Source organism: Argentina silus (genome assembly GCF_951799395.1).
Source record: "Argentina silus genome assembly, chromosome: 3".
Lineage (NCBI taxonomy): Eukaryota > Metazoa > Chordata > Actinopteri > Argentiniformes > Argentinidae > Argentina > Argentina silus.
In genome coordinates this window covers 17175792-17199898 of record NC_139657.1, presented here as the reverse complement: position 1 = coordinate 17199898, position 24107 = coordinate 17175792, and the positions used below count along the sequence as shown (strand labels likewise).

Here is a 24107-nt window from a genome sequence, read left to right as displayed (position 1 = left end):
TGCAGTCAGGCTGCACAGTGCAGCACAGAGCAGATTGCTATATTATATTGATTGGGTTTGCAATGTGGATGCAAGTAGGCTACCTGGAACTCAATGTGTCTGTTGGAGCCTGCTAGTCCAACACAGATGGACAATGTTGTCCCACCCCTCCCCAGGCTTTTGGTAGACTAGTCTGGTTCAGGAGCAGGGAGAGTCATATCTACATTGCTAGTCTGTTTATTGATGTTTCTATGTATCCTGTTTATTTATTGGTCGTTATGTCTAAGGTTTTTGCACAAAGGAACTGTCAGAAATGGGTTGTCTGGAAGGTTTTAAGGAAGCTAGCTGGACTGGGACTACAGTGGGACCAACTATATATGTATCACGTTACAAATCAACCTGAACTTACCGTTATGAATGCATTAATGGCATTCCAAAAGTTTGTTTGATGTAAACACTGCTATTTTGTCATGAACCCATATCAAGTGATATAGAAATATATAATACAGTACAAGTCTTGCTGCCTATAATTTTCCATTGGCCTACTTCTAGTTGCAGTGTTCAGGGCGTGCCTTATTGTGCGCCATATTTTCCTCAGAGAAAGCGAGAGAGATTGGGTAAAGAGGGGGGGGGGCCTACATTTCTGTGTTCTGTTTAGGGGAAGTGAAGGAAGAGATTGTTTTGATCTGAACTAAAAAGAAAGAAAATAGAGAGTGATTGATTGGTTTGTTCTGCAAACAGAGAAAGAGAGAGGGAGAGGCGATGTAGGGGGAGAGGTTTGGTTCGGCTTGTTCTGTAAAGCAGAAGTGAGTGGACGCTTTTCTTTGTGATCATTCAATAACAATGTCCCTGTATAAACTAGCCCTTTTAAGGCCTCCCCCATAAAAGGGCCACCTGGCCCTCTCTCCAGTCCCCACTAGGTCTGGATCATAGAAGTAGCTTGATGCTAACCTGCTCTGAGAGCCGAGACACACTGTCCTAACATTGTGGAAACGTAAGACTTTGGGCCCCCCACTCCCACCTACTTGCTTATGAAATCAAGGGTGACGCTTTGCCACACCAGGGGTACGGGGAACAATGATTGGGGTACACAGTTGAGGATTTGAATATTCTGAAGACAGTTATGAAATGGTTATACATTTTAGGTTTTGGTTTTGGTGTGGGGATTTTTGTGGTTGCTCTTTGTTTGGTTTGAGGTGCTAGGTAAGGAAAGAGACTTGGTGGTTTATTTGTACGTTAAGGGAACTATTTTCTGCCTACATAATGTTAAATCCTGTGTAATGATTTGTCCAGTTGTGTTCTGCCTTTTTAATCATTGAAATGGTACTCCACTATGGGAAGTTTTCTTTCATTTAATGTTAGATTTTATGTTCATCAAAATCATTTATGCTGATAATGATATTGTATTGTATGACTGTATACTTAATACTTAAAATTAGTTATGTAAGTCTTTGCTAATCTGTCATCTATGGTGAACTGCTGTATTTTTAACTGCCATCACTGCCTCTTTCAAAAAGATGTAAGTCAAAGTCAGCAGACAGTGGTCTCCATATATATGTTTTATAGAAACGAGACTAACTTCCCCTTCCTTTGTTTGATACTTAGCTTGTGGTTTCCTGAGGCTATAGGAGTGTTGTTTATATATGGGTTGTCCTGTACTACAAATATGTTGTTTGTTTTATCAATCGGCGGCAACATTCCTGGCCCATGGGGCTTTGAGGGGTCCCGGGGCTCCTCTCCCAACATGCCTGTTGCCCCAGTCCTGGTGCCTGATTGGCCCAGTCCAGCTGTACAACCAGGAAGTGGTGCTGCTGTGTCCTACAGGCCCCTGCACCACAGGGGATGTATGGACCTTACTACAAACACTGCTGACAGAAACATGTATATAGAAGATTGTAAAGCCTATATGAAACATAATAAATACATAAGTAATGAAAACTATGCCTGTGTTTTGATTTTGTGAGCCCATCATTTACATTATACAAGATAGTATACCTCAATGCAAAGGATAATTGCATTGTTGAACATACAATTGAACATGAGTGTAACTGTCTTTCAGTATTGGATTTGTCATGCTATGGGTACACTGGGTCTGAGTTATATGGTCACATATGAAACACATGAGCCAAGGAGGTGGGCAGATGAGGGTCAGCAAGAGAAACAACAAGGGCACACATACAGTAACAACGCCCTGGCCTAAATTCTTAGAAAGGCATGTATTGTCCCAATATATCAATGTGGATCGGTCCATTGTTTCTGTGTAGAAAGGGGAGGCTAGGCCCGGCCCGGCTAGGCAGCAAGGCTCAGGCCTGATAACGCCACAGCAGGCCCAGACGGCCCCTTTGAAGACACAACAGAGAACGGGGCCAGGAGGGTGTGGGTGTTTAGAGAAGTTAGGAAACCTGGTTTGAGTTTTGTCTCCACCTGATTCAAACAGACCCTTTACGCCTGTTTATTATCGTTGGCCCAGGGGGAGACGCAAGTGGGATGAGATGGCGTTTGTGTGTCTCCTACCAAGGCCAGCATGGTTTCCCATTATTGTGTGGGAGAGCTGGAGAACCTGCAGTGCTCTTTGAACATACTGTGTGTAAAAACAACGGCCATTCAACGAACTGGGTTGAAAAAAATGGTGATCAGAGTCAGAATTTCTATCAAATCTCAACTGTTGTCTGAGCATGGGAACTGTGAACTACTCCTGAGGGAAGGTGAGGTGCTTCTAGGTGCTGATATAGTATAGGATATTGCGTTTACCGTACCTAAATCCTAACCATAACCATGCAGAAAAATTTAAACAGACCCAAGATCAGTGCCTAGGAGGCAACTTCCAAAGTATCTACCGTTTTCTCTTAAGCGTGCACTTGTGCACTACCCCGCATGGATTTAAAACCATAGGATAAGTGTAAAGACTCCATGCTTACACTATTCCTATGCTTTTAAGTCCATGTGGGGTAGTGCACAAGTGTACACTTCAGGGAAAAGGGTGGAGAATTGGGACACAGACACGGCAAATGAAATCAAGCGTACCTCAAGTACTTGAGAGTACTGTGTTTGACATAGAATGTTGCCCCAGGTTTGGTACTGATCTCTTTTCACTGAACCATACACAAGATGAATGGCGGTTGAAGATGAAAGGAAGGGTCTAATTAAAGATCATTTCTTCCTCTTGGTTTTGTTATTTGTTTGAACAGAATATTTTTAGTACAAAAGACAACCCCACTCGTATCCCACATAGTGGGGGTATAAACAGGAACTTGCTGCTTGGGGACATTTTCTCAGAACTCCCATCCAGCTGCTCTTCCTCCCCCTCAGCTCAGATGTGTTTGTTTGGGTTTTCAAATGCTTCACTCCCTGGTTTCTCATAGATTTGGTTTGAGAACTAGAGCACATTTCTGAGTTTTATCCACCCTAAGTTGTTTCATCCAGAGGATAGCACAGGCTCTTGGATGAATGGAGAATGGAATAGAGAATGGACACAATTTACACAGTTCTGTTTTTCCTCAGTTATTTGAAAGATTTGACCCTATTCTCCAAATGTGATTATAGAAGTATCTTATTGGTAGAATTCCAAACCATTTCAGAAGAGATATCCCTTCCACTCAGCCTACAACATCTTCAACATTACATGATCGAATAAACAAGTGATGCATGGAAAATATTACATTTCCCTGAGCTGAGTGATTTCAGATAATTCAATTATCTTATTTGTGTCACTTGGTTAGTTTAAGACCTTGATAAAGGATCTGTCATCCGAGGAATGTACAAGTTTTAAATGATTATATTGTGTAAATTGATATTGATATATATTTGTAATTGATATTTAATTAATGAATTGTATTATGTTTGTAATTTGAATGAACATGTATGATCTGTTTCATGTTTGTAAGCAGGGCTCCTCTGGAAAAGAGACCTACCCAGCCAAAAACAAATTATTATTATTATTATTATTATTATTATTAATAATAATAATAATAATAATAAGAAGAAGAAGAAGAAGAAGAAGAAGAAGAAGAAGAAGAATGCTGCATGAGAAAACTAGACTCAAAGATGAGATTTTACCCAACAGCTTTACTGTATAATTTCATTATGACATATTTTGAAAGATGAGACTACTGAGTTACAGTACATCTTATCAGCTATGGTAGGAATTCACCCAAGCCCTTGTCTTATAACAACCCTCTCTCCAACTAATAAGGTTTTCCATGTAAGCCCAGCAGTAGACATGGATCCTCCCTAGTTCTCCTGCTGACAGGCCCAGTATGGGGCTCCATTCAGAGGTTTGGTGATTGTTTCTCTTCCTGATTGAGACCAGCCCTCCAGCACATCCTGTGATGAGGTCAGGCCCACCCTCCAATCACCTGCGGGGAGGGAAGCAGAAGAGCCTCCACATCTGGAGGTGGTGCCACAGCCATCACACTGAGTTACTGTGTGTTGTGGAAGGTGATTCGGTGAACTACCCTTCTGTGATGATGAGTAGTAACCTTATCTGAGACCTTAGGACTTGTGTTAGCTAATGTGTAAGCGAATACCTAGGCTTTAGCTTAGCGGGCTAACACAGTCTTGTGTGCACAGATGACCCAGGTTCGAATCCAGTCTGTAACATCAGTGTGTCCCACTATGTCATGATTCACATCAAGCCCCCAACCCACATCTTGGTCCCACGACCCAGTGCTTCAGTTGAGAAAACAGTAATTCCTCCTGTTCCTAGAGACAGATAAGTGGATAGAGTAGGAGAGAAGTGTGTACTTGTCTACTACCCCACTGCATAGGCTAAACATGAGCTCTAACACCAATCTTATGCTTTTAAATCCATGTAGGCAAGTGCACAAGGACATACTTCAGTGAAAAGGGAGGAGGGGGACGTAGCAAGACGCCATTGTATTTGTTCACATGGTTCCCTACAGTGGCCTGGGAATTCAGGAGGAAAAACGTTGATCCAGACAGCAGATGAAACATAAGCCTGCAACTACAAAATTGCATTTTTTACTGTGTTAAATTTGGAGCGACTGTCTTTGCAGAGCCAATACCTTTAGGGTAAATTTGGTAGTTATTCTTTAACCGTGTCCTCCTCAACTCAGGACAGGAAATTGTGTGTGTGTGTGTATGTCTCAGAGAGAGAGAGAGAGAGAGAGGGAACAGGGGAGTATATGTGTCTGTGTCTGTGTGTGCATGTGAGAAAAAGAGAGAGTATGTGTGACATACCCCTGTGTGTGTGCGGGTTAGGGTTAGGGTTAGGGTTAGGGTCTCTGGAGTATGCCTGTGTGCATGTGCATGTGTCTGTGTGGGGGGGGGGGTAATATTTGTCCCTCTCTGAGCTCCAGACATAGTTATGGTGGGGGCCTAGTGTGTCTGGCTTAGGGATCTTGAGGGCACATCCCTCCAAAGCTCTCACAGTGAGGCTAGTTTCATTTCATTATGTTCAGCCTTCCTATGCTCTGACCCTGTGAGGTAGTAGGGTCAGAGCGACACACTGGTAGAAAACTCCAGACACTATGGTATGAAAAGCAAGATAACACTCAATAAATATCACAGTATTTGAGCATGAAGTGCAATGACGTACTGTAAAGTACAAGGTCAGATGAAACACAAGTTGGGTGAGCACTGAACACTGTATGTGTAACACCTCTTCTGGGGGTGTCACATTGATATTTCAACTGCCAGTAATTCGAACACCTGCCATAACTCTATAAGTTCACCTCCTGTGGAGTTCTGAATCGGTGTGGCCAACACTTCAAAGTGATTTGTTTTCCTGTTGCTCTAGCGCACTACTGAACACTGAAGAGTATACATGAGAAAAACAACCCTAATTTCGTCATTGCCAGGCAGCCTATTTTGAGACTGGCAGGACACTTTATGAGTGCCATTAAAACCAGTTCAGCTTCTCTGGCACAGACTGGCATACTGGCTTGACAGAGATCTTTGCTGCGTCCCATAACTCAACCCTTTTCCCTGAAGTGTAGACTTGTACACTCCCCCCACGTGGATTTCAAAAGGAACGGACTAGTGTAAGAGATGTGGTGGAAACTCCCTCATGCCATACTTACACCAATCCTATGTGTGTGGGGGGGGGGGGGGGGGGGAGTGCACCAGCGCACAGTTCAGGGAAAGGGATACAGGATTGGGATCGAACAGACGCAGACCTCGTTTGAAACACTAGGGGGCGTAAACGCTCGTCTTGTCGCTCGCTTTGCCTTTGAACAGCATCATGACGCTCCTGAAAAGGAGAGAGGCTGGCCTTGGAGGACCATCATGCATTTTACGCAAATCCTTTGTACACAGAGTTGAGTTGCGTTGACTTAGTTCAGAGCACGCTTGTCTGAATCAGCCAAGGAAGCAAGCATCGTATCCTCTGGCTTCAGTGACGAGTTTCACACCGGAACAGAGACACTGAATATATATATATATTTAAAGGTATTTAAAAGGAGACACTTAAAGCGAAAAGCTTTGTCTTCACAGGAGCGAGAAATGTCAAGTTTAAAGAAAAGAAATTCGAATTCTTCGGCCGATCGGGATGAGGAGGACAAGCAGGTTACAGAGAAGATGCTCTCGCCGAGCGGAGGGGATAACGGGAACTCGAACCAGGGTACTGGCGAACCAGGAAAAACGGACACGGATGCGAGCAACATCGCTAAGGAACAGGGTGTTGTTCTAAAGAGAACAATTACTCTGACGAACGGCGTAGCTATCATTGTGGGTACCATCATCGGCTCGGGCATCTTTGTAACCCCGACTGGGGTGGTCAAGGAAGCCGGGTCCATCGGACTGTCCCTTATCGTTTGGGCAGTTTGTGGGGTATTCTCAACCATAGGTGCCCTGTGCTATGCCGAGCTGGGAACCACTATTTCCAAATCAGGTGGAGACTATGCTTACATCCTTGAAGTTTATGGTTCTCTGCCGGCTTTCCTGAAATTGTGGATCGAATTGCTCATCATTCGGCCGTCCTCGCAGTACATTGTCGCTTATGTCTTCGCCACCTACCTCCTCAAGCCCATCTTTCCTGACTGCCCGGTGCCCGAGGGGGCAGCGAAGTTGATTGCCTGCCTTTGCATCCGTAAGTAGCCTACGCCAGCTGATGCAATTTACTACCCTCTAATGCGCCCACTTCCACACTCACGAGGTACCGGTAACAAGTACGTTGCATCATGTCACGATGGGTAGGCGGCAACTATAGCCTTGTACGGTAAGTATGTGTCTTTCATTTGGGTACTTCGGTGACAGTTTGTAGTATCTTCGCGGGGCAGGTGGTTAATCACTGTGCTTAAACCACGTTCATTAACAGGTTTAGCATGTTAAGGAACTAACACTGTCCGGCAACATTGCCTGGCATCACTCACGTTGGAAACTTGGCTTGTTCAGCGCACGATGTTCAGCGCACGATGTTCAGGCCACAACGGAAGCTGTGGAGTAGAAGGCGACAATGAATGGCACTGTTGAAAAACTACCGCGTTATTTCATCATCTCGTGTTTGAGACGCCCGCGCTCTTGCACATCATCCACGCGTGATACGCCATATGGTCTGATCAGATGGACATTTAATGTATTTTTCTGTATAAAAATCTGGGCTACATGACCCAGATTATGATAATGCAATAATAATAATAATAATAATAATAATCACAATCATCATAACAACAACAACAACAATAATATTAGTAATAGTTATACGACTACTACATCTACTTATGATAATAATAATGATCATCATCATTATAAGAATAATCATTATAATAATTATAATGACAATAATCATAATCATAATCATAATAATAGTTACATACATATCCATACATGCATCCTGTCATCGGTCTCGTGCCCTATTGCTCGCCGTTAATCAGTCAACCATGTAATAAGCAGAGGTGACTAGGCACGATGTGACCCCGCAGTTTATTTGCAAACGTGCGCTGCAGGGGTGTGTTGCATTTTGACTCTCAATCCATGGAGAACAGAAAAGCTCTGGTAGCCCTGTACAAATTAAGAACCAATATAATTGTATTAAAACTTAGGCTAAATTACCAGCATATTACAATGGCCTGGAGTCAAAAAACTCTGTGCCCACCTGAACAGTGTTTAATCTCATTCATGATCGTCAAATCACAATGTTTGAGTCAAATGCTTCTAAAACATTCAACTTGCTTCCATTTCCTATTGGCTCCTGAAATCATGATGCTCTGAATTTCAATTAGTAGTTCATGGTATCACAGTTACTATAGAATATTTAGTACTCAAGTGTAGTTTGTACTTGTCAACAGGTTGGTGTAGGCTTGTCTTTATGGTTGTTGTGTTATGCTGTGTCGGGTCGGAGTTTAGTCAATCGGGATTATGGCTGGATTAGTTAGAGCTCAGGCCAATTAGCTAACAAATCAAATACAGTCTCAGATTGAGCAGAGTGGTAATCTCAAATGGGTATTCTCTTCCTTCTCTGTCTCTGTTCTCTGTTCTCTCTCCATTCTCTCTCTCTCTCTCTCTCTCTCTCTCTCTCTCTCTCTCTCCCTCTCTCTCTCTCACTCGCTCGCCGTTTCTCTGTTACAGACTTTTGCCCCTCTTCACCCCTCTCTCTGCATGTACATTTCTCTGTTGGGGGGATGAATGCCTGATTAGGGTACAGGAATGTGTGTGTGTGTGTGTGTGTGTGTGTGTGTGTGTGTGTGTGTGTGTGTGTGTGTGTGTGTGTGTGTGTGTGTGTGTGTATATTTGTGAGAGAGAGAGAGAGAGAGAGAGTGTTTGTGTGTGTGTGTGTATTTGTGAGAGCGAAGGAGAGAGAGAGAGAGAGAGAGAGTGTGTGTGTGTGTGTGTGTGTGTGTGTGTGTGTGTGTGTGTGTGTAAAGTGCCTGTGCAAGTCTAATCTCCACTGTGAGTGTGTAATCCCCAGCAGCGACCACATGACAAGAGACTGAGATTGAGGGACAGCAGAGGCAGAGATATATCCATGTACACAAAGAGTTCTAGGTGTTGTTAGTGTGGTCTTGATTGTTCTGGTCCTGGGTAGTTGAATGAAAGAGTATGGTATTAACCAGGTACAACCTGGTTAACCAAGCTTCACTTATCCATAACACTGCTCTATGCCTCTTTGTTAATCCATTAGTTGTTCATGTGTTAGTCTGGATGTCTACTTTACTGTGCAAGTTATTGTTCCAGTGACCTACTTCTTTGGCTTTTTTCTCTTTAGGTCAGTGTGGATGGAACGTATTGGGGCACAGCAGTGAGGTTTTACCGACAGTGGCAAGAGTGGTTTCTGTACGGGGTTGTGGTTGTGATTGTGGAAACTTCAGACTATGTCAGGGCAGTTTGTTTAAGGGTAGCCAATGAGAAGCCTGTCTGCAAGGGTAATCCCTTACTCTGCTCTCACAAGCAATAATGCTATTCAATTATTCTATTCACTATCATGGGTGCATTCTGTGTGTGTGTGTGTGTGTGTGTGTGTGTGTGTGTGTGTGTGTGTGTGCCTGCATGCGCCAATGTGTGTGTGTGTGTGTGTGTGTGTGTGTGTGTGTGTGTGTTTGTGTGTTTGTGTATGTGTTAGCTAGCGGACAAGTGTTTGTCCCCATGCTTGTGTTTCGCTCCTCTGCATCAAGGTCTATACTGTACGCTCTCTCTCTCACACAGAGCCTCTTTGTGCTGTGGATCCCTACAGAAGCTTCACCATAGCTTCACCATTGTTGCCCAGTCTGATTTACGGCTTATGGTGCTTTGAAGTGGTCGTTAGTTAATCACTTTTAATGGGGAATTGGGGGACAGCGAGGGGAGGGTGGCAATGGAGGGGTGGGGGGGATTTTTGAGTCCCTCAAGAATCTGTTTACTGGGTATCTGAACTATTCCCCCCTTTGTGCCGCATGACCCACCTTACAGAGGTCCAAATCACTGATCGCATAAGCTAGGGCTAGGCTACACACACTGGAGGGAAAGGGTTCAGGCTCTGGGGTTTCCCAACCCATGAGTCCCAGCCCTTTCTGACTGTTTTACATGTACCCAAATTGAAAGACCACCATTTATTTTTTTTGTGTCTTTTTGTGTCTTTTTGTGACCACTGTTCCAAACAGATGTGATGCTGTTCCTAACAGATGTGATGCCCCCCCCCCCCCCTTCTCTCTCTCCAGTGCTGCTGACGGCAGTGAACTGCTACAGTGTGAAAGCTGCCACGCGGGTCCAGGATGCCTTTGCTGCCGCCAAGCTGCTCGCCCTGGGCCTCATCATCATTATTGGTTTTGTGGAGATTGGCAAAGGTAAGAAACAGCCACACCCGTGTGTGTAATCAAACACATCAGCATATGAAGAAATTGACAAAGGTAAGAAGCGGTACATAATACATAATCGCTCACACAAATACATACCATCATGTACTGTTTTGAGATTGCAGTCATACTGCCATAAGAAACAGCCATACGTTTTACAATCAATCACACAAACACATCATATAGAGATTGGCAGAGGTGAGGTGTTGCCATGTCAAATCACTCACAAATCACAAACAAACACACCATTCCATGCACTCACAGAAGGATACTTGTTGATTAACAAGTAGTTCCATAAACACGCTAACATATGTTATGATTGACAACGGAAGGATGCGGCCATATACAATCACTCATACGAATACAAATTACACTATCATGCACGTACTTAAAGGAAGGTAGCCCGAGAAGTTACACAAACACACAACACATGCCATACAGTAGGCCCTAAGATGCAGCCATGTAAAGCCACTTACACTGACACACCCATCACATGCACATCCACAGGGTGTCAGAAGGGCCATAAAAGAGCCTTGCAGCAAAACAAACTCCCCTGCCTGAAGCCTTCTCTCATGGAGCACTATTGGCTAACACTTACAAACACACACAACACAGGAGAACAACAGCAAGATCTGACTCATTTTTGGAAATATATAAGGTATTCGAGAAAGGCAGGTGCGATAAATACAGTTATTGATGGTAGTTAAGCAGCTAGGCCTCAGATGTATGTTTACGTCTAGGTATACAATTTATGTCTAGGAGCTAGCTAGGCTATTGCACAACTTCATATCCCAGCAGCTAGAACATCAGCCTGTCTGTGAGAACACAGGGCACTGCTGCTACAGGAACAAACAGACCACCTACATTCTACTTTCCAGTCTCATTATGTTGCAAACGGAATAGATAAAAGAAACTCCAAACAAAGAACAGATCTGGGACCAATCATGTTCCCAAACTTAAGGCTCTCGAAGGGAACACAGTTCTTTTCATTAGATTATGCTCATTAGCCTCAAGAGATATGATTGTGTCTCTCACACACACACACACACACACATTCACTTCTGCTTTGGTCCAATTAAGATATTGGGTTTTAAATGAGAAGTGGAGAGAGAACACAACCTTGGGGTGTTCCAGGAGGGGAACAGTGTTCCATTGTCCTGTGAAAGAAAGGAGAGCTAAGGGCCAGTCATTACTGATGGAGAGATCAGACGGGCCTGACTCTGTGCCCAGACGCTGCTTATGTAGTGTATACCACCTTGAAGAAAAACAAACAAGTCTCTACGCTGACTTCATGTAGTCAGGGTTTCTCAACCCCCCCCCTGTGACTGGGGAACGGTAGCAATGACTGTAGCAATATATGACTCTCTTGTTTTAATCTAGAGATGCCAAAGTTATGTAACCACATGCTGTAGCGGTAGATAACCACATGTAAACAGACTAGAATTCCATAGAGAGGTCTGTGGTTAGTGCACAGGGTCAAATGCATGGTTCAGGCTTTAGCTAAACAGCTTACAGTGAGGCGCCTACCTACTTACTAACCACAGGCATGGTCCACTTGCTTCAGTGTATCAGGAGTGAAATGTCAAAGGCGCATATAACTGGAATTCTGCTTTAGGGAGGCCTTTCTGAGACAACAGACCCCTTTCCCCAGCTAACCCTAAGCCTAGGGGCCATAGCCCCCTTCTGTGTGTAGTCAGGGCCTGCTGTGTAGTCATGGCTCTGTCTATTCCTTGTTGGCTCAGTTCCAAATCATCCCCTAGGCTCTACCCCTCTAGCCTACGCACTAATGTAGATCTAAAAGGATTGGATAGTTGTGAGCATTATGGTGAAGATTCCACCCAGCCTATCAGAATCACAGCTCCTTAGTTACTCTCTGGCCTCTCCCTAGGTACTCTCTCACTGCTGTGCAAATCAAGCAAACATCTGAATTCACGGTGCGGTGAGGGAAACCATTTATTTGCACTGATTGCATTCCGGCCTGTGTTTGCCATGTCTCTGGCCTCGCCTATAATCCCCATGGCTGTATTTGCCATGTCCGTGGCCGTGACCTCTTGGGAATGGCTATGGCTCTGTGGTACACCTGTGGAATGCGAGCCCAGCCCCCGGTACCCCCTGCGTCCCCGTTGCTCTGGTGGATAGGAGCAGAGGTGGCAGAACACAGGTCAGGTCAGATTGGCTGAGCCGCCTCATCAGAACTGCTGACTGTGGCTGGGCCCAGAACAGAGCCCGGGATTGTTCTCCATACAAAACCGAAGCAAAGAGGAGGGAGGGAGAGAGGAAGGGAGGAGAGATGGAGAGAGAGAGAAGGAGGGGAAGGGGGGTAGAGAGTGACAGAGAGAGAGAGAGAGAGAGAGGGGAAGGGAGAGAGCCATGGAGAGCAAAACAGAGAGAGGAAGCGAGAAAGATTGAGAGAGAGAGAGCGAGACACAGAGATTTACATTGACTCCTGACAGGCGGAGCAGTGCTGCATGCACTGGCAGAGTTGGCATGAGGCAGAGGAACCAGCAGCCATTCTTCTGGAAGAGCCAATGGGGCACTGGAGCGTGAGCTTGCCGGGATGAATCAGTCAATCACCCTCCCACCATACGCCCTACCCCTAGTGTGTAATAAGTGGAGTGGCAGTACAGTATGTTTTGTAACAACATGTTTTAAGTGGTGGGGAGGAGTATATTTGGATGCGTTTGAAGTTGAGGTCATAATAAAAGAGTTTATGACAAGTCTTAATCACTGAGCTCCCTCTCGAAGCACCGGTCTAGATTCAATCCACCAGCCCGATGTTGCAGTTTTTAGATGTTTGATGAATGTGTATTGTATACTCTTTTACCATTATATGCTGGTGGATTTCAAATCTTTTCACAAGGTAGTCCTCTTTCCACAGTGTGTGTGTGTGTGTGTGTGTGTGTGTGTGTGTGTGTGTGTGTGTCTGTCTGTCTGTGTCTGTCTGTGTGTGTGTGTCTGTGTGTGTGTGTCAGAGAGAGTGTAACCATGTAGGATAGTAACTTTATTCCCCTGTACATTGCGTTCCAGTGAGTGTTGTGAAATGCCTTGTTGTTGAGTGTTCTGCCAGCTCAGAACTGTGGAATGGAATAAAGAGGCTCTCCCTGCTCACCGCGCTATGGCTGCCTGCCTCTGACTGGGTGGGACTCTACTGGCTGGGAGAGATAATCTTAACAGCAGGAAACCAAACTAACGATCTGCTACACCTGGTGCGCTCTCTCTTCCTGTACTTGTCTGAGAGAGCAACTGCTGTATGTGGGGGCTATGGTTTCCATTAGCATTTTTGACACTGGTTCATTGTTCTGAAATCGATAAAGGGCAATGAACAAGTGCATACTACAGTGAGAGTGGTAGAGGGTTCGACTGTGGCAGAGCCTGTGTCTGCCATGTCTAGTCGATGTGTCTCGCTCTTCCTTAGAGTGAAGCTCACTTCATTTCGGTGTATTGCGTAACACCTGTTGCTCCGGTTACAGCAGGCAGTCACCTGGGGTAAAGAGCTGAGGAATACTGGGTCACTCCTTCATTTGGCAATAGGCTCAACCACTTTAATGACAGCAGTATTGGTACAGCGTAATCTGATTTAGATTACGAAGCTAATAATCCAGTACTTTTTCAATCAAAAGCTGTTTTGTTTGTCTGTGGGAGCCAGACCTCTGAGGAAGAAAACACTGTTTCTTTCTGTGTAGGCTGTCTCTCTCTGTCTCCTCCGTTTGAAAAACTAGTGTCCTCCTCCACCGTGTGTGTGTGTGTGTGTGTGTGTGTGTGTGTGTGTGTGTGTGTGTGTGTGTGTGTGTGTGTGTGTGTGTGTGTGAGTGAGTGAATGAATGGAAAAGGAAGGCTTGGTTTCTCCATGGCCCCTTGGCAGTCAGGCTACTCTCGGTGTGTGTGTGTGTGTGTGTGTGTGTGTGTGTGTGTGTGTGTGTGTGTGTGTGTGTGTGTGTGTGTGTGTGCAATAGGATCCCTTAATGTTTTATTTACAACATACTGTGACCCAGCTACTTTTACGTTTATAGTGCTGCTATGACCAACTGTAACCCCTCTGTAACTGTAACAGCATTCTACCAGTCCGGTCACCCACCCCTGCTCATTTGTGTATGTCTTGCTGTAAGCTTTTCAATTTCCTATGTTTTTCAGTTTAGGGATCACTAAAATCATAGTTTTAGGACATTTTATTATATGTTCACTGGAAGTTAATCTAAAGCGTATGTGTGCTATGTTATGCTCTAGCCTCTTAGCAGGTTAAGTAGCTTGTTAGATTTCCTCACAATCACATTAATTTCTGCTCCATCTTTCACAATAACCTCTGTGGAATTATAATTCAACAGAGGTGTCAAACCAGTGTAGGCTAGACGTTTGTATTGAGTTAGATTAGCTGAGGTTGGAAACACCACATCTCTGTGACCCTGACGTGATCTAATTCAGCTCCCACCTGATTGGCCAGCGCAGAAATCTCTCCTATTTGATTGGCCATTTTAGCCATCTCTCCTATCTGATTTGGCTCTGCGTCTCTGTTTATATTTCCTTGAACAAACACATCAGTACTGGCAGCATAGCTACAGTATGACCACATTGTGTGTGTGTGTGTGTGTGTGTGTGTGTGTGTGTGTGTGTGTGTGTGTGTGTGTGTGTGTGTGTGTGTGTGTGTCACAGCTATAGAGAACACTTTACCTAAGTGAGTCAGTGGTTAGAGGAGATTTGTTGGTGCTGGCAGAGAGGTGTAGGCAGAGTCTAACAAGAGGAGAGCCCTTTAGACAAATCTAGTGTTACATTGGTCTGAATCAATTAACCTTTAGCTGTGCAACAACAATAGACAAATACACACTGATGTGGCCACATAGAAAAACATGAGACAGAAAGGAGAACACACACACACACACACACACACACACACACACACACACACACACTCTCGCTCACAAACATGTCCCACCATTTGTTGGGAGTGTATGTGGGTTGTATATGTCTGTGCGTGTGACTCTGTAATAGATGTGCTGTGTTAGCAGCTCACATTGAGTCAGAGTATCTCAGAGCTCTGGCAGTCCTCTCTAGGACCCTGTCGACCATGTCTGAGTTTCTAATACTCAGGAGTTTACACAGGGCTCTCTGGACCTCTGGGTCCCTTTGTCTCTGCAGGGGGCAAGGGGGGTAGGGAGGGGAGGCAATGAGGTGGGGAGGTAGGGTGAGGAGGAGAGGAAAGCAGGGGGGTAGGCAGAGATAGCAGGGAGGGGAGGAAGACTGGGAGATAGGCAGGCAAGGAAACAGATAGGGGGAGGCACAGAGGAAGGGAAGCAGGGAGATGGGTAGGGAGGTAGACAGGGATCTCGGGAGGGAGAGGGAGCAAGGGAGGGCGGCCGGGAGGGAGGGGAGGGAAGGCAGGAAGGTAGGGAGACAGGAAGTGGAGGAATGGAAGCGAGAAGCAGGCAGGGAGGTGGGGGGAGGGGGGGGGGGTCAGGGCCAGTGCTGCAGCCCTCTGCCTGGTACAGTAGTCATGTGACCTAGGGATCACTGGCTCCCCAGGCCTGACCGTGTGGTGGGTCACATGAGCATTCCCCAACTCCTACACTCTGCTCTGCTCTCTTTAGGTTCTCAGTTCAGTCACTCCCCACGTTGACACACTCACTCAGACCCTCAGGTTCTCCATTTTTCATTTTTAGTTCTCCATTTTGTTATTACTCGTGTGTGTGTGTGTGTGTGTGTGTGTGTGTGTGTGTGTGTGTGTGTGTGTGTGTGTGTGCTCCGCCTACCTTGTAAGCTGGTCCTGTAGGCTGTAGTAGATCCTGGAGGGTTGTGATGGTGGTCGTAGTCATGGTCATGGCTGGTTAGTGAGGTGATGTCCCAGTCTGTGTTTCTCACAGCCCAGTGCTGGCCCTTGCAGGCTAAGCATGGGGGCCTTTGTCTGTAACAACAGCCAGGGAAAGTGTTTGTTCAAGGCCAGGGCTGTGTGTCTGGCTGCTAGGCTCGCTGGTACTCCAGGAATGTCCGTCTGTCCCTTCCCGGTGTCCCTCCTCAGGCCAACAATACATTTCAGTTCCTGAACTCTCCTTTTGTTTTTCATTAAAAGACCTCAGGTATCCAGTCTGTAGACCAGACAAGACCAGACCACTACCCCCCTGAGTGGAGGATTTAGGTAGAAACCTCCACTACTTGTGATTACTGGGGATTTGAGTTTGAACCCCCCTCATGCTGTCTTTTGATCTGGCTCCGAGTTTTATTACCGTGGTCTTTTGTCTAGGTAATATATTGTCTAGACTCGTCTAGTCCGACGATATTTCAACTGTTGAAAGGTTTTCTTGGTGATCTCATGTTGATCTGGATTGTTGTGTCTCATATCAGCGCACTCAACTGTGCACACTTTGAGATTGTAGAAATGAAAAGCGTGGTACAAATCAAATGCATTATTATTAATATTATTCATTTGATACCACTCACAAGACTGATTGTCTTCCAGTTTGATGATGCAGACGATTTGGATTTAACATGCTCTCTCTCTCTCTCTCTCTCTCTCTCTCTCTCTCTCTCTCTCTCTCTCTCTCTCTAACAGGAAGTTCCACTACTGTGGGTCTCCAACCGGAGTATTCCTTCGAGGGATCCAACTACGACTTTGGGAACATCGGCCTGGCGTTGTACAGTGGCCTGTTTGCCTATGGAGGCTGGTGAGTACATAGAGGTGCTAGATGCAACAGTAGGAGCTCAGGTCTCCAACCCAACTCCTGGCTGCTCTACTGTCTGCTCAGGCATGTTTTAGTTCCAGCCCAGCACCAACACACCTGATCCCACTAGTCTTTAGTCAAGACTTTGAGACTTTCAGTCGAATCTGGTGTGTTGCTGCTGGGCTGTAAAAGGAGCAGTGTTGGATACCCCCCATGGTCGGGGGCTGATAGACACCTACAGAGGTTTGGCCTAGTGGGGGACCACTGCGTCCTAGGGGGTAATCCTGTTGTAAAGCTCATCTTAAGAGGGCTGGCTCTTCTTAAGAGGGCTGGCTCATTAAGAACACTATTATAAGAATTGGAAAAGTCTGCATCGAATAATCCTACCTGAGCCTGGTGCTCAGTTTTCTCTCTTGGACACCCTCCTTCTCTCTCTCTCATCCTCCCTCCATCTCTCCCTATCTCTCTCTCTCTCTCTCTCTCTCTCTCCCTTTAACTATGGGACGCCATCACTTTCATAGCTATGATTGAATAACCGCTCTACTGAAAAGGGGTTACAGCCTGAAATTGGACAACGGGCTCATTGTATGTAATGGATGGAACAGAATGAGGAATTGTATCAAACATGTGTGTTTGATATGTGTTTGATACCATTCCCTCTTCCATGCCGTTCATTACGAGTCTGTCCTCTGTTTTCTCCCTCCACTAGCCTGCCCTGGTAGTACACAGTGTTATTTTGACTGTCTCTCTATGCTACTAAAACATATCTCTGCTTTTCTGCAGGAACTATTTGAATTTCGTCACAGAAGAAATGATTGAGCCTTACAAGTGAGTGTAAACACCATACCATATCAGGCCTACTGTATACACCACATACACGTTTTGCGTGTTCATCATTGTGTGATTTATGTTCAGGTTTTTATTTTCTGTGGACATTCTGGGCATTAAGGAAGTATATTTTATATATATTACCAGGAGTTGGAGAAAAGAAAAAAAAAAGAAACGTTTTCTTCCTTTCTCTAGCACTGTGACTGCTGATGGCACTTGTTCATATCGTAGGTTTTACTTCCGATGACTGGTTGTATAGTTTGACTTACTGTAAGTCGCTTTGGATAAAAGCATCTGCTGAACGACTTCAATGTAAATGTAAATAACTGTGTCTCCAAGAGGCCAGAGATGGAGAGTAAACCAGTGTAACTTCTTCTCCCCTGTCCCCTCTCTCTCTCTCTGTCCCTCAGGAACCTGCCTCGTGCCATCATCATCTCCCTACCCATCGTGACGGTGGTGTACGTGTTGACCAACCTGGCCTACTTCACCACCCTCACCCCAGAACAGATGCTCAGCTCAGAGGCCGTGGCTGTGGTGAGCCTTCTATCATGTTCCTCTGAACAGAGAGCCGTGTTATAGATGGATAGATTGACTTTGTTTACTCATATGGCTATCCTGCAGGACTTTGGCAACTACCACCTGGGACCAATGGCTTGGATCATCCCTGTGTTTGTGGGCCTGTCCTGTTTCGGCTCTGTCAATGGGTCACTGTTTACCTCGTCCAGGTAAAGCGCCCCACACGCACGCACACACACACACACACACACAAACACCCCGATGTCTTACACAACTTGTTTGTTATAGAGCTTACGGCTGAGGTACAAATCCGTGTCAGACTCTGTGTTAATCTGATTGGTCCTTTCCTTCTCTCTCTCTCTCTCTCTCTCTCCTTCTTTCTCTCTCTCTCTCCCTCAGGTTGTTCTTCGTGGGGTCCAGAGAAGGCCACCTCCCCAGTCTGCTGTCTATGATCCACCCCAACCTGATGACCCCTCTGCCCTCCCTCATCTTCACAGTACGTACCTACACTCTGACCTGGGCCTAGTAGACCCTCTCTCCCACTCTGACCTGGGGCTTAGAGCAAACCTCTCCTATACCAAGGGATCTACCTCAACATGCTAAATCAAACAAAGACATGAAACCCAAAGTTTTAAGGTTATTGATTATAGGCTACTTTTTATTGGTATCGTTATTGACCATTTCAGTTTCCAAGGTTGTCCTTCATAATAATAGCAAATCATAATAATAACCTTTATTTGTAAAGCGCATTTCGAAACATATAGCTTTTTAGCATCATCATGACCACTGCTGTGTGTTTGCTGCAACTGTCAACTAACTTGGCTCTATCTCTCTATCTCTCCTCTCTCCCCTCTCTCTCTCTCTCTTTCTATCACCCTTGTCTCTATCCCCCCCCTTCTTTCTCTTCCCTCCCTCCCTCCCTCCCTCCCTCAGTGTCTCATGACACTGCTGTATGCCTTCTCCAACGACATCTTCTCAGTCATCAACTTCTTCAGCTTCTTCAACTGGCTGTGTATCGCCTTGGCCATCATCGGGATGATGTGGCTGCGCTACAAGAAGCCCGAGCTGGAACGGCCAATCAAGGTGAGAGTGTGAGGGTAAAAAGAGAGAGAGAAAAAGGAAAAGAGAGAGAGAGAGAAGGGCACATACACAGCAATGTGACCTCACGTGGACGGGAGCTGCAGGCTAGTGGAGGTAGTGAGCAGCATGTGCCCTGAGAGAGACAGTCGCCCCTGGGATGCTGGCTACACAGAGCCTCTTTGTGTGACTGGGGGACTAGGAGTCCCCCTCCTGCCCCCAAATGGAGCCGTTCCTGGCCCGTCTCCTCTCTGCCTGTCTAGTTGACATGGCAATGTGTTAACGAGGGGCGGAGCCAGGGGCAGTGGAGTGAAAGAGGCCAGCATTGTTTTGATGGATCTATTGTATCTATCTACTGCCGATAAAGCTGCTGCTGCTGCGTGTGTGTGTGTGTGTGTCATTCTCTCTCTCTCTCTCTCTCTCTCTCCGTCATACAAGCTGTTAAGTTATTCCTACTCATTTGGTAAGACTAAACATCACAGAGTGTTTTGGCAGTGTGTGAACAGATGACTGGTCTAATGCTCCTCATTCAGCTGTGAGTGGTTGTCCCGGTCTTTATGGTGTGTGTGTGTGTGTGTGTGTGTGTGTGTGTGTAACCCCCCCACCCCCACCCAGATGAATATCCTGCTGCCTATCAGCTTCGTCCTGGCCTGTCTCTTCCTCATCGTGGTCTCCATCTGGAAGACACCCTTGGAGTGTGGCATTGGCTTTGGCATCATCGCCACTGGCGTGCCCGTCTACTACTTTGGCGTCTTGTGGCAGAGCAAGCCCAAGTGGCTCCTTCAGACTATCTGTAAGTTGAACCTTGTTCATAACTGTCTGCCACTCTGCATACGTTCTGGTCACAAAAGCAGGACGTTTTTCTTTTTTAAGTTTGAAAGGTTTTTTCCTCAAAGTTTGTGTATGTGAATTGTGTTTTTTTTTTATTTTATTTTTTTACAGTGATTATAACAACTGACGTGTGTGTCTGTGTGTGTGTGTGTGTGTGTCTGTCTCCAGTCTCGGCCACGGCACTGTGTCAAAAGGTGATGGAGGTGGTGCCTCAGGAATCCTGAAGAAGAGCGGAGACCACAGCCCCTCGACACACACACCCTCCCAATGACAACACCCGTCGACACACAACCCCCCTTATGACCGCTACCATCTACCCCCCTACCCCTGCCCCTGAGCCCATATCAATGTTAATCCACCCCAGCACCCAGTGTACAGCCTATATGCATTAGTGTGCATCTAGCCCATAGATAGTGTATTTCAGACATCTCAGTGTTCTAGGAGCAGGAGTCCCATCCTGCTAGACTGGTATATCTGTGACAGTCCCCCCTCGCCCCCTTCCCCTTAATACACCTCCCCCTCATCCTTGCTGAGTCACCCCCTCCCAGGCTAAAACACATACCTTCCCCATCTTAGTCCCACCCCCCCTGGAGCTCGTACCCAGAACCACCCTGCCTCAATGGGCTTTGATAGGAATTCAGAATCCTGTGCGAAGTTTCAGTCTTAAAGATTGTGTTCATTTGTATTTTTGATTATCTTTGTACTATTATCCTACCTTCAGCCACAAACTTTATATTTGCTAGAGATATTATTTATTTTAGTTCATTTTCATATCAGATTTCCAGCAAAAATGTCCTCTCAGTCTTAACTTCTCTTTCACTGAGTTATTAAGCATAAACAACTATGGCACCACCTGTGGCTGGCATGTTGCGAGCTAGAGATAGAACTGTTGTTCCAGCAGGTTTTCTAGGTAGACTGACTGTTTCTCAGTACCATTACCCAGAGAGTCTACCTCTCCTTAGTCAAACGTCACTGTCTGTTACCATGGCTTCTCCTCTCTGCACCTTACTGGCTGTCTTATGCAGCCATTTGTGTGTGTGTGTGTGTGTGTGTGTGTGTGTGTGTGTGTGTGTGTGTGTGTGTATTATGATCTTGTCATATGTTAGTTCCACTCCAGACAGGCTTATCTGCTCACTGTGCATGTTCAAATCCAAGCTTTCGCCCTGTATTTGTTCAGATCCTTGTAGATATGAATTTCTACACTCATGAGTTTATTTTTATAGGTAGATGCAGTGGAGCTTTCTTTTTTAATGTTGTCTAAGAACCCATTATAAACCCATTATAAATCCAGGGAATTATTAGCGAGATTACATCTTTTTCATTTAGGTATCAAACTGTACCGAACCATACGGTTAAAACGGAACATTACGGAATGCTTGAAACGGGTTCAGTTTGGTACCTTAGTGGAAACGAAGCCGTAGTTTCCTTTGAGATGTCTGGTTTGTGAATCGACCATGCAGGAGACATTGTTATGGTCAGAATTACAATTATAGCTACTATTACAACTATTCCTAGTCTACAGAGTGATTACAAATCAACAGAAACTTCTAAACTTCTGAAACTTTGTATCCTGTAAAGATCTGATAATTCAACCACCTGTAGCCTTGCTACCATGTCTTACCTCAGTGAACCTACTGTATCACATCCATATAGAGCTTTGTAAATCGTACAAGTACAGTACATGGTGTTTCAATACTGATGGAGACACAAGCCTGTGCATCTGCTTGAGCGAAGACAAATCACTTTCTCTAACGGAGAATAAATGTTTTAATATTGCAGTTTTATTTGTCTCAGTCTAGACTGCATTCATAACAAGAGATGACTTAAATCACATTGATCTGTTTGGGATCAGCAGATCCACATGGATATTACTTCTACATACTTTTATATTCAGAACAGGACAGACCTCCCACAAGTAACACTGAGATCGTCAAAGTCACTGTATCTTAACCTGTGACAAGGTGTGTGTGTGTGTGTGTGTGTGTGTGTGTGTGTGTGTGTGTGTGGTGCGTGCGTGCGTGCGTGCGTGTGTGAATGGGGTGGATAGGGTTGTAGCTATAAAGCTTTTCTTTGTGCATGTCTGTGTGTTTAGGTGCTTGTATGCGTGTACTCCCATTTGTAAATTGGTCTGTTGTCACTGCTACTGCATCAGCAACAATCAACACTAGAATGATCTCTACATTTGGGCTGTTTGTGGTGGGTGTGATCGTGGAGGTGGGTGGTTGTGGTCAAAGAGGGGCAGGCAGGGCATAACAGAGGTTATAACCACATAAGCCCTGTTTGAATACTCTTAAAATCCATCCATCCTTCCTCCCTTCCTTGACGAAGTCACTGATCTGACATAATTTGATTGGTGAAAGCAATGCAGCTGCAAGCATGCTTTGACCCATTCAGTCATATTAGGTCGGTGATTGCTGTACATTAAGGAAGGAAGTATGCATTTTGAAAGTATTGGAACAGAGCCCTTGTCTTTGGATACAGATGAGAGAGGAAGGGACAGGAAAGGATGGGAGGAGAAGGGTTGGGGAAGGTTTACGACGAGATTATTGATTAATCCATTGTTATTGTTATGTTTATTGTATTCTTTGCTGAAATAAACTGTAGAATTACTGTATTAACTGACAAACTTATCCTCCTGAAGCTTCTCCAGACTTAGTTTCTTTTTTAATGTTGCTCTTCCACGTTTTACCGTGGCCTGGGAGATGTGATGTGTGCTATAGATACTGTGCTATATCGCTAGCTACGTTATTAGCTGAGCCAGACCGGGGTTCAAATTGTTTACCAAGTGTGGTTGTCTCCTGAGTCTGGTCTCCCAATAGTGTATTCAGAGGATGTATCTTTGTATGTAGAGAAGCATTAGTAGGCTCTAGCCAGCTAACACTCTCGCCAGAAGATGTTCTTGACTAATTTAAATAGTAATGTAGAAGGTTTATTTATTTATTTGTAGCAACTGTTAGTCCTTCTAATTTTTTACAGGGCATTTGTGAAAGTGCTTTACGAATAAATCTTAAGTTTTTTTTTCCACTTTGTTTGTATTGTCAATTTCCCCCCGTCTCGTTATTTTTGTGCTTAAGAAAGATTTGGGGAAATTGTGCCCAGTGTTACTCTCTCTGAAAATGATTTCAAAACATATTGCAGGAAGCTGATTGATCGGGAGTTTGCTCAAAAAGGTTAAACATTCAGAGCCTTTCAGATTAAAATGTAGAAAGAACCGACACGATTGCCTATTTCCTTTGACAAAGTAGAATGTACCACATATGTTATATGATATATCTCATCTATGAGAACGTTTGGCCTGGTTATCATTCTAAAATAATTTGTCCTCAATAAAGTACCTGGATAAATAAAGGTAAAGCATTAATAGATAGATATTCTGCAACATTCCACCCTGAATATTTCCTTGATAGAGTCTGTGTCAAGTATCAGAACTAGTGAACACAAGTGCAGCACACAGAGTCGGGACACAGATATACAATAATATAGATATTTAATAAGGAACAAAACAGGGAAAGGGTAACAGGGTGACTGGGTAGGCAGGTGGGCAGGGCAGGCAGCAGACAGGGCAGGAGGGCTGGGCAGGCAGGCGAATAGATCAGGCAGCGGTCGGTACACGATAAGGCAGTCCAGAGATAGGCAGATAATCCGATAGAGGGGTTTTCAGGTGGAGATCGAAGCACGATAAGGCAGTCCGGCAGGGGTTAGGCAAAAACACTGTTAAAAAAACCAGGAAGAAAAGAAAAAAAAACAGTCAAAAACCAGGAAGAAAAGAAAAAAAAAAAAAAAAAAAACAGGCGTGGAATTGCTGGAACGTAAGCGCTATAACGAACTGGCGGGGAACGAATGAAAAACCGGAGTATAAATCACAGAAGGGTGATGAGGAGACGAGCCGCAGGTGTGTAGATGATGACGTTACTATCGGCAGCCACGCCCACACCAAACACCCAGGCTGGGAAGAGGGAGAGAGACTCCTCTAGGGCCTCCTGTAACAAGCTAGGTTAAGGTC

At 45.1% G+C, this 24107-nt stretch overlaps 1 protein-coding gene across 2 annotated transcripts; it reads left to right on the top strand.

Moving 5' to 3' along the window:
- Window positions 1–6292: 6292 nt before the first annotated feature.
- Window positions 6293–23226, top strand: slc7a5 (solute carrier family 7 member 5). 2 transcript variants are annotated; one of them, XR_014554143.1, is made up of 11 exons: window positions 6293–7027; window positions 10071–10196; window positions 16744–16855; window positions 17636–17680; window positions 18091–18214; window positions 18302–18405; window positions 18596–18692; window positions 19130–19279; window positions 19889–20066; window positions 20273–20586; window positions 20639–23226. XR_014554143.1 is itself a non-coding variant. In XM_083666624.1 (10 exons), exons 1-10 carry the CDS (start codon window positions 6442–6444, stop codon window positions 20326–20328), a joined length of 1578 nt encoding a protein of 525 aa, XP_083522750.1. In that variant the 5' UTR covers window positions 6293–6441; the 3' UTR covers window positions 20329–23226. The 2 variants fall into 2 exon arrangements, 1 of the variants encoding a protein (XP_083522750.1); XM_083666624.1 differs by having other exon boundaries at window positions 20273–23226.
- The last annotated feature ends 881 nt before the right edge of the window (window positions 23227–24107 follow it).

What these genes read in the sequence shown, in the direction of transcription:
- slc7a5 (XM_083666624.1), top strand. Translation starts at nt 6,442, where the DNA reads ATGTCAAGTTTAAAGAAAAGAAATTCGAATTCTTCGGCCGATCGGGAT. An exon ending in GATTGCCTGCCTTTGCATCC is followed by an intron (nt 7,028 to 10,070) that starts GTAAGTAGCCTA and finishes CTCTCTCTCCAG; the next exon opens with TGCTGCTGACGGCAGTGAAC. An exon ending in TGCCCTCCCTCATCTTCACA is followed by an intron (nt 18,693 to 19,129) that starts GTACGTACCTAC and finishes TCCCTCCCTCAG; the next exon opens with TGTCTCATGACACTGCTGTA.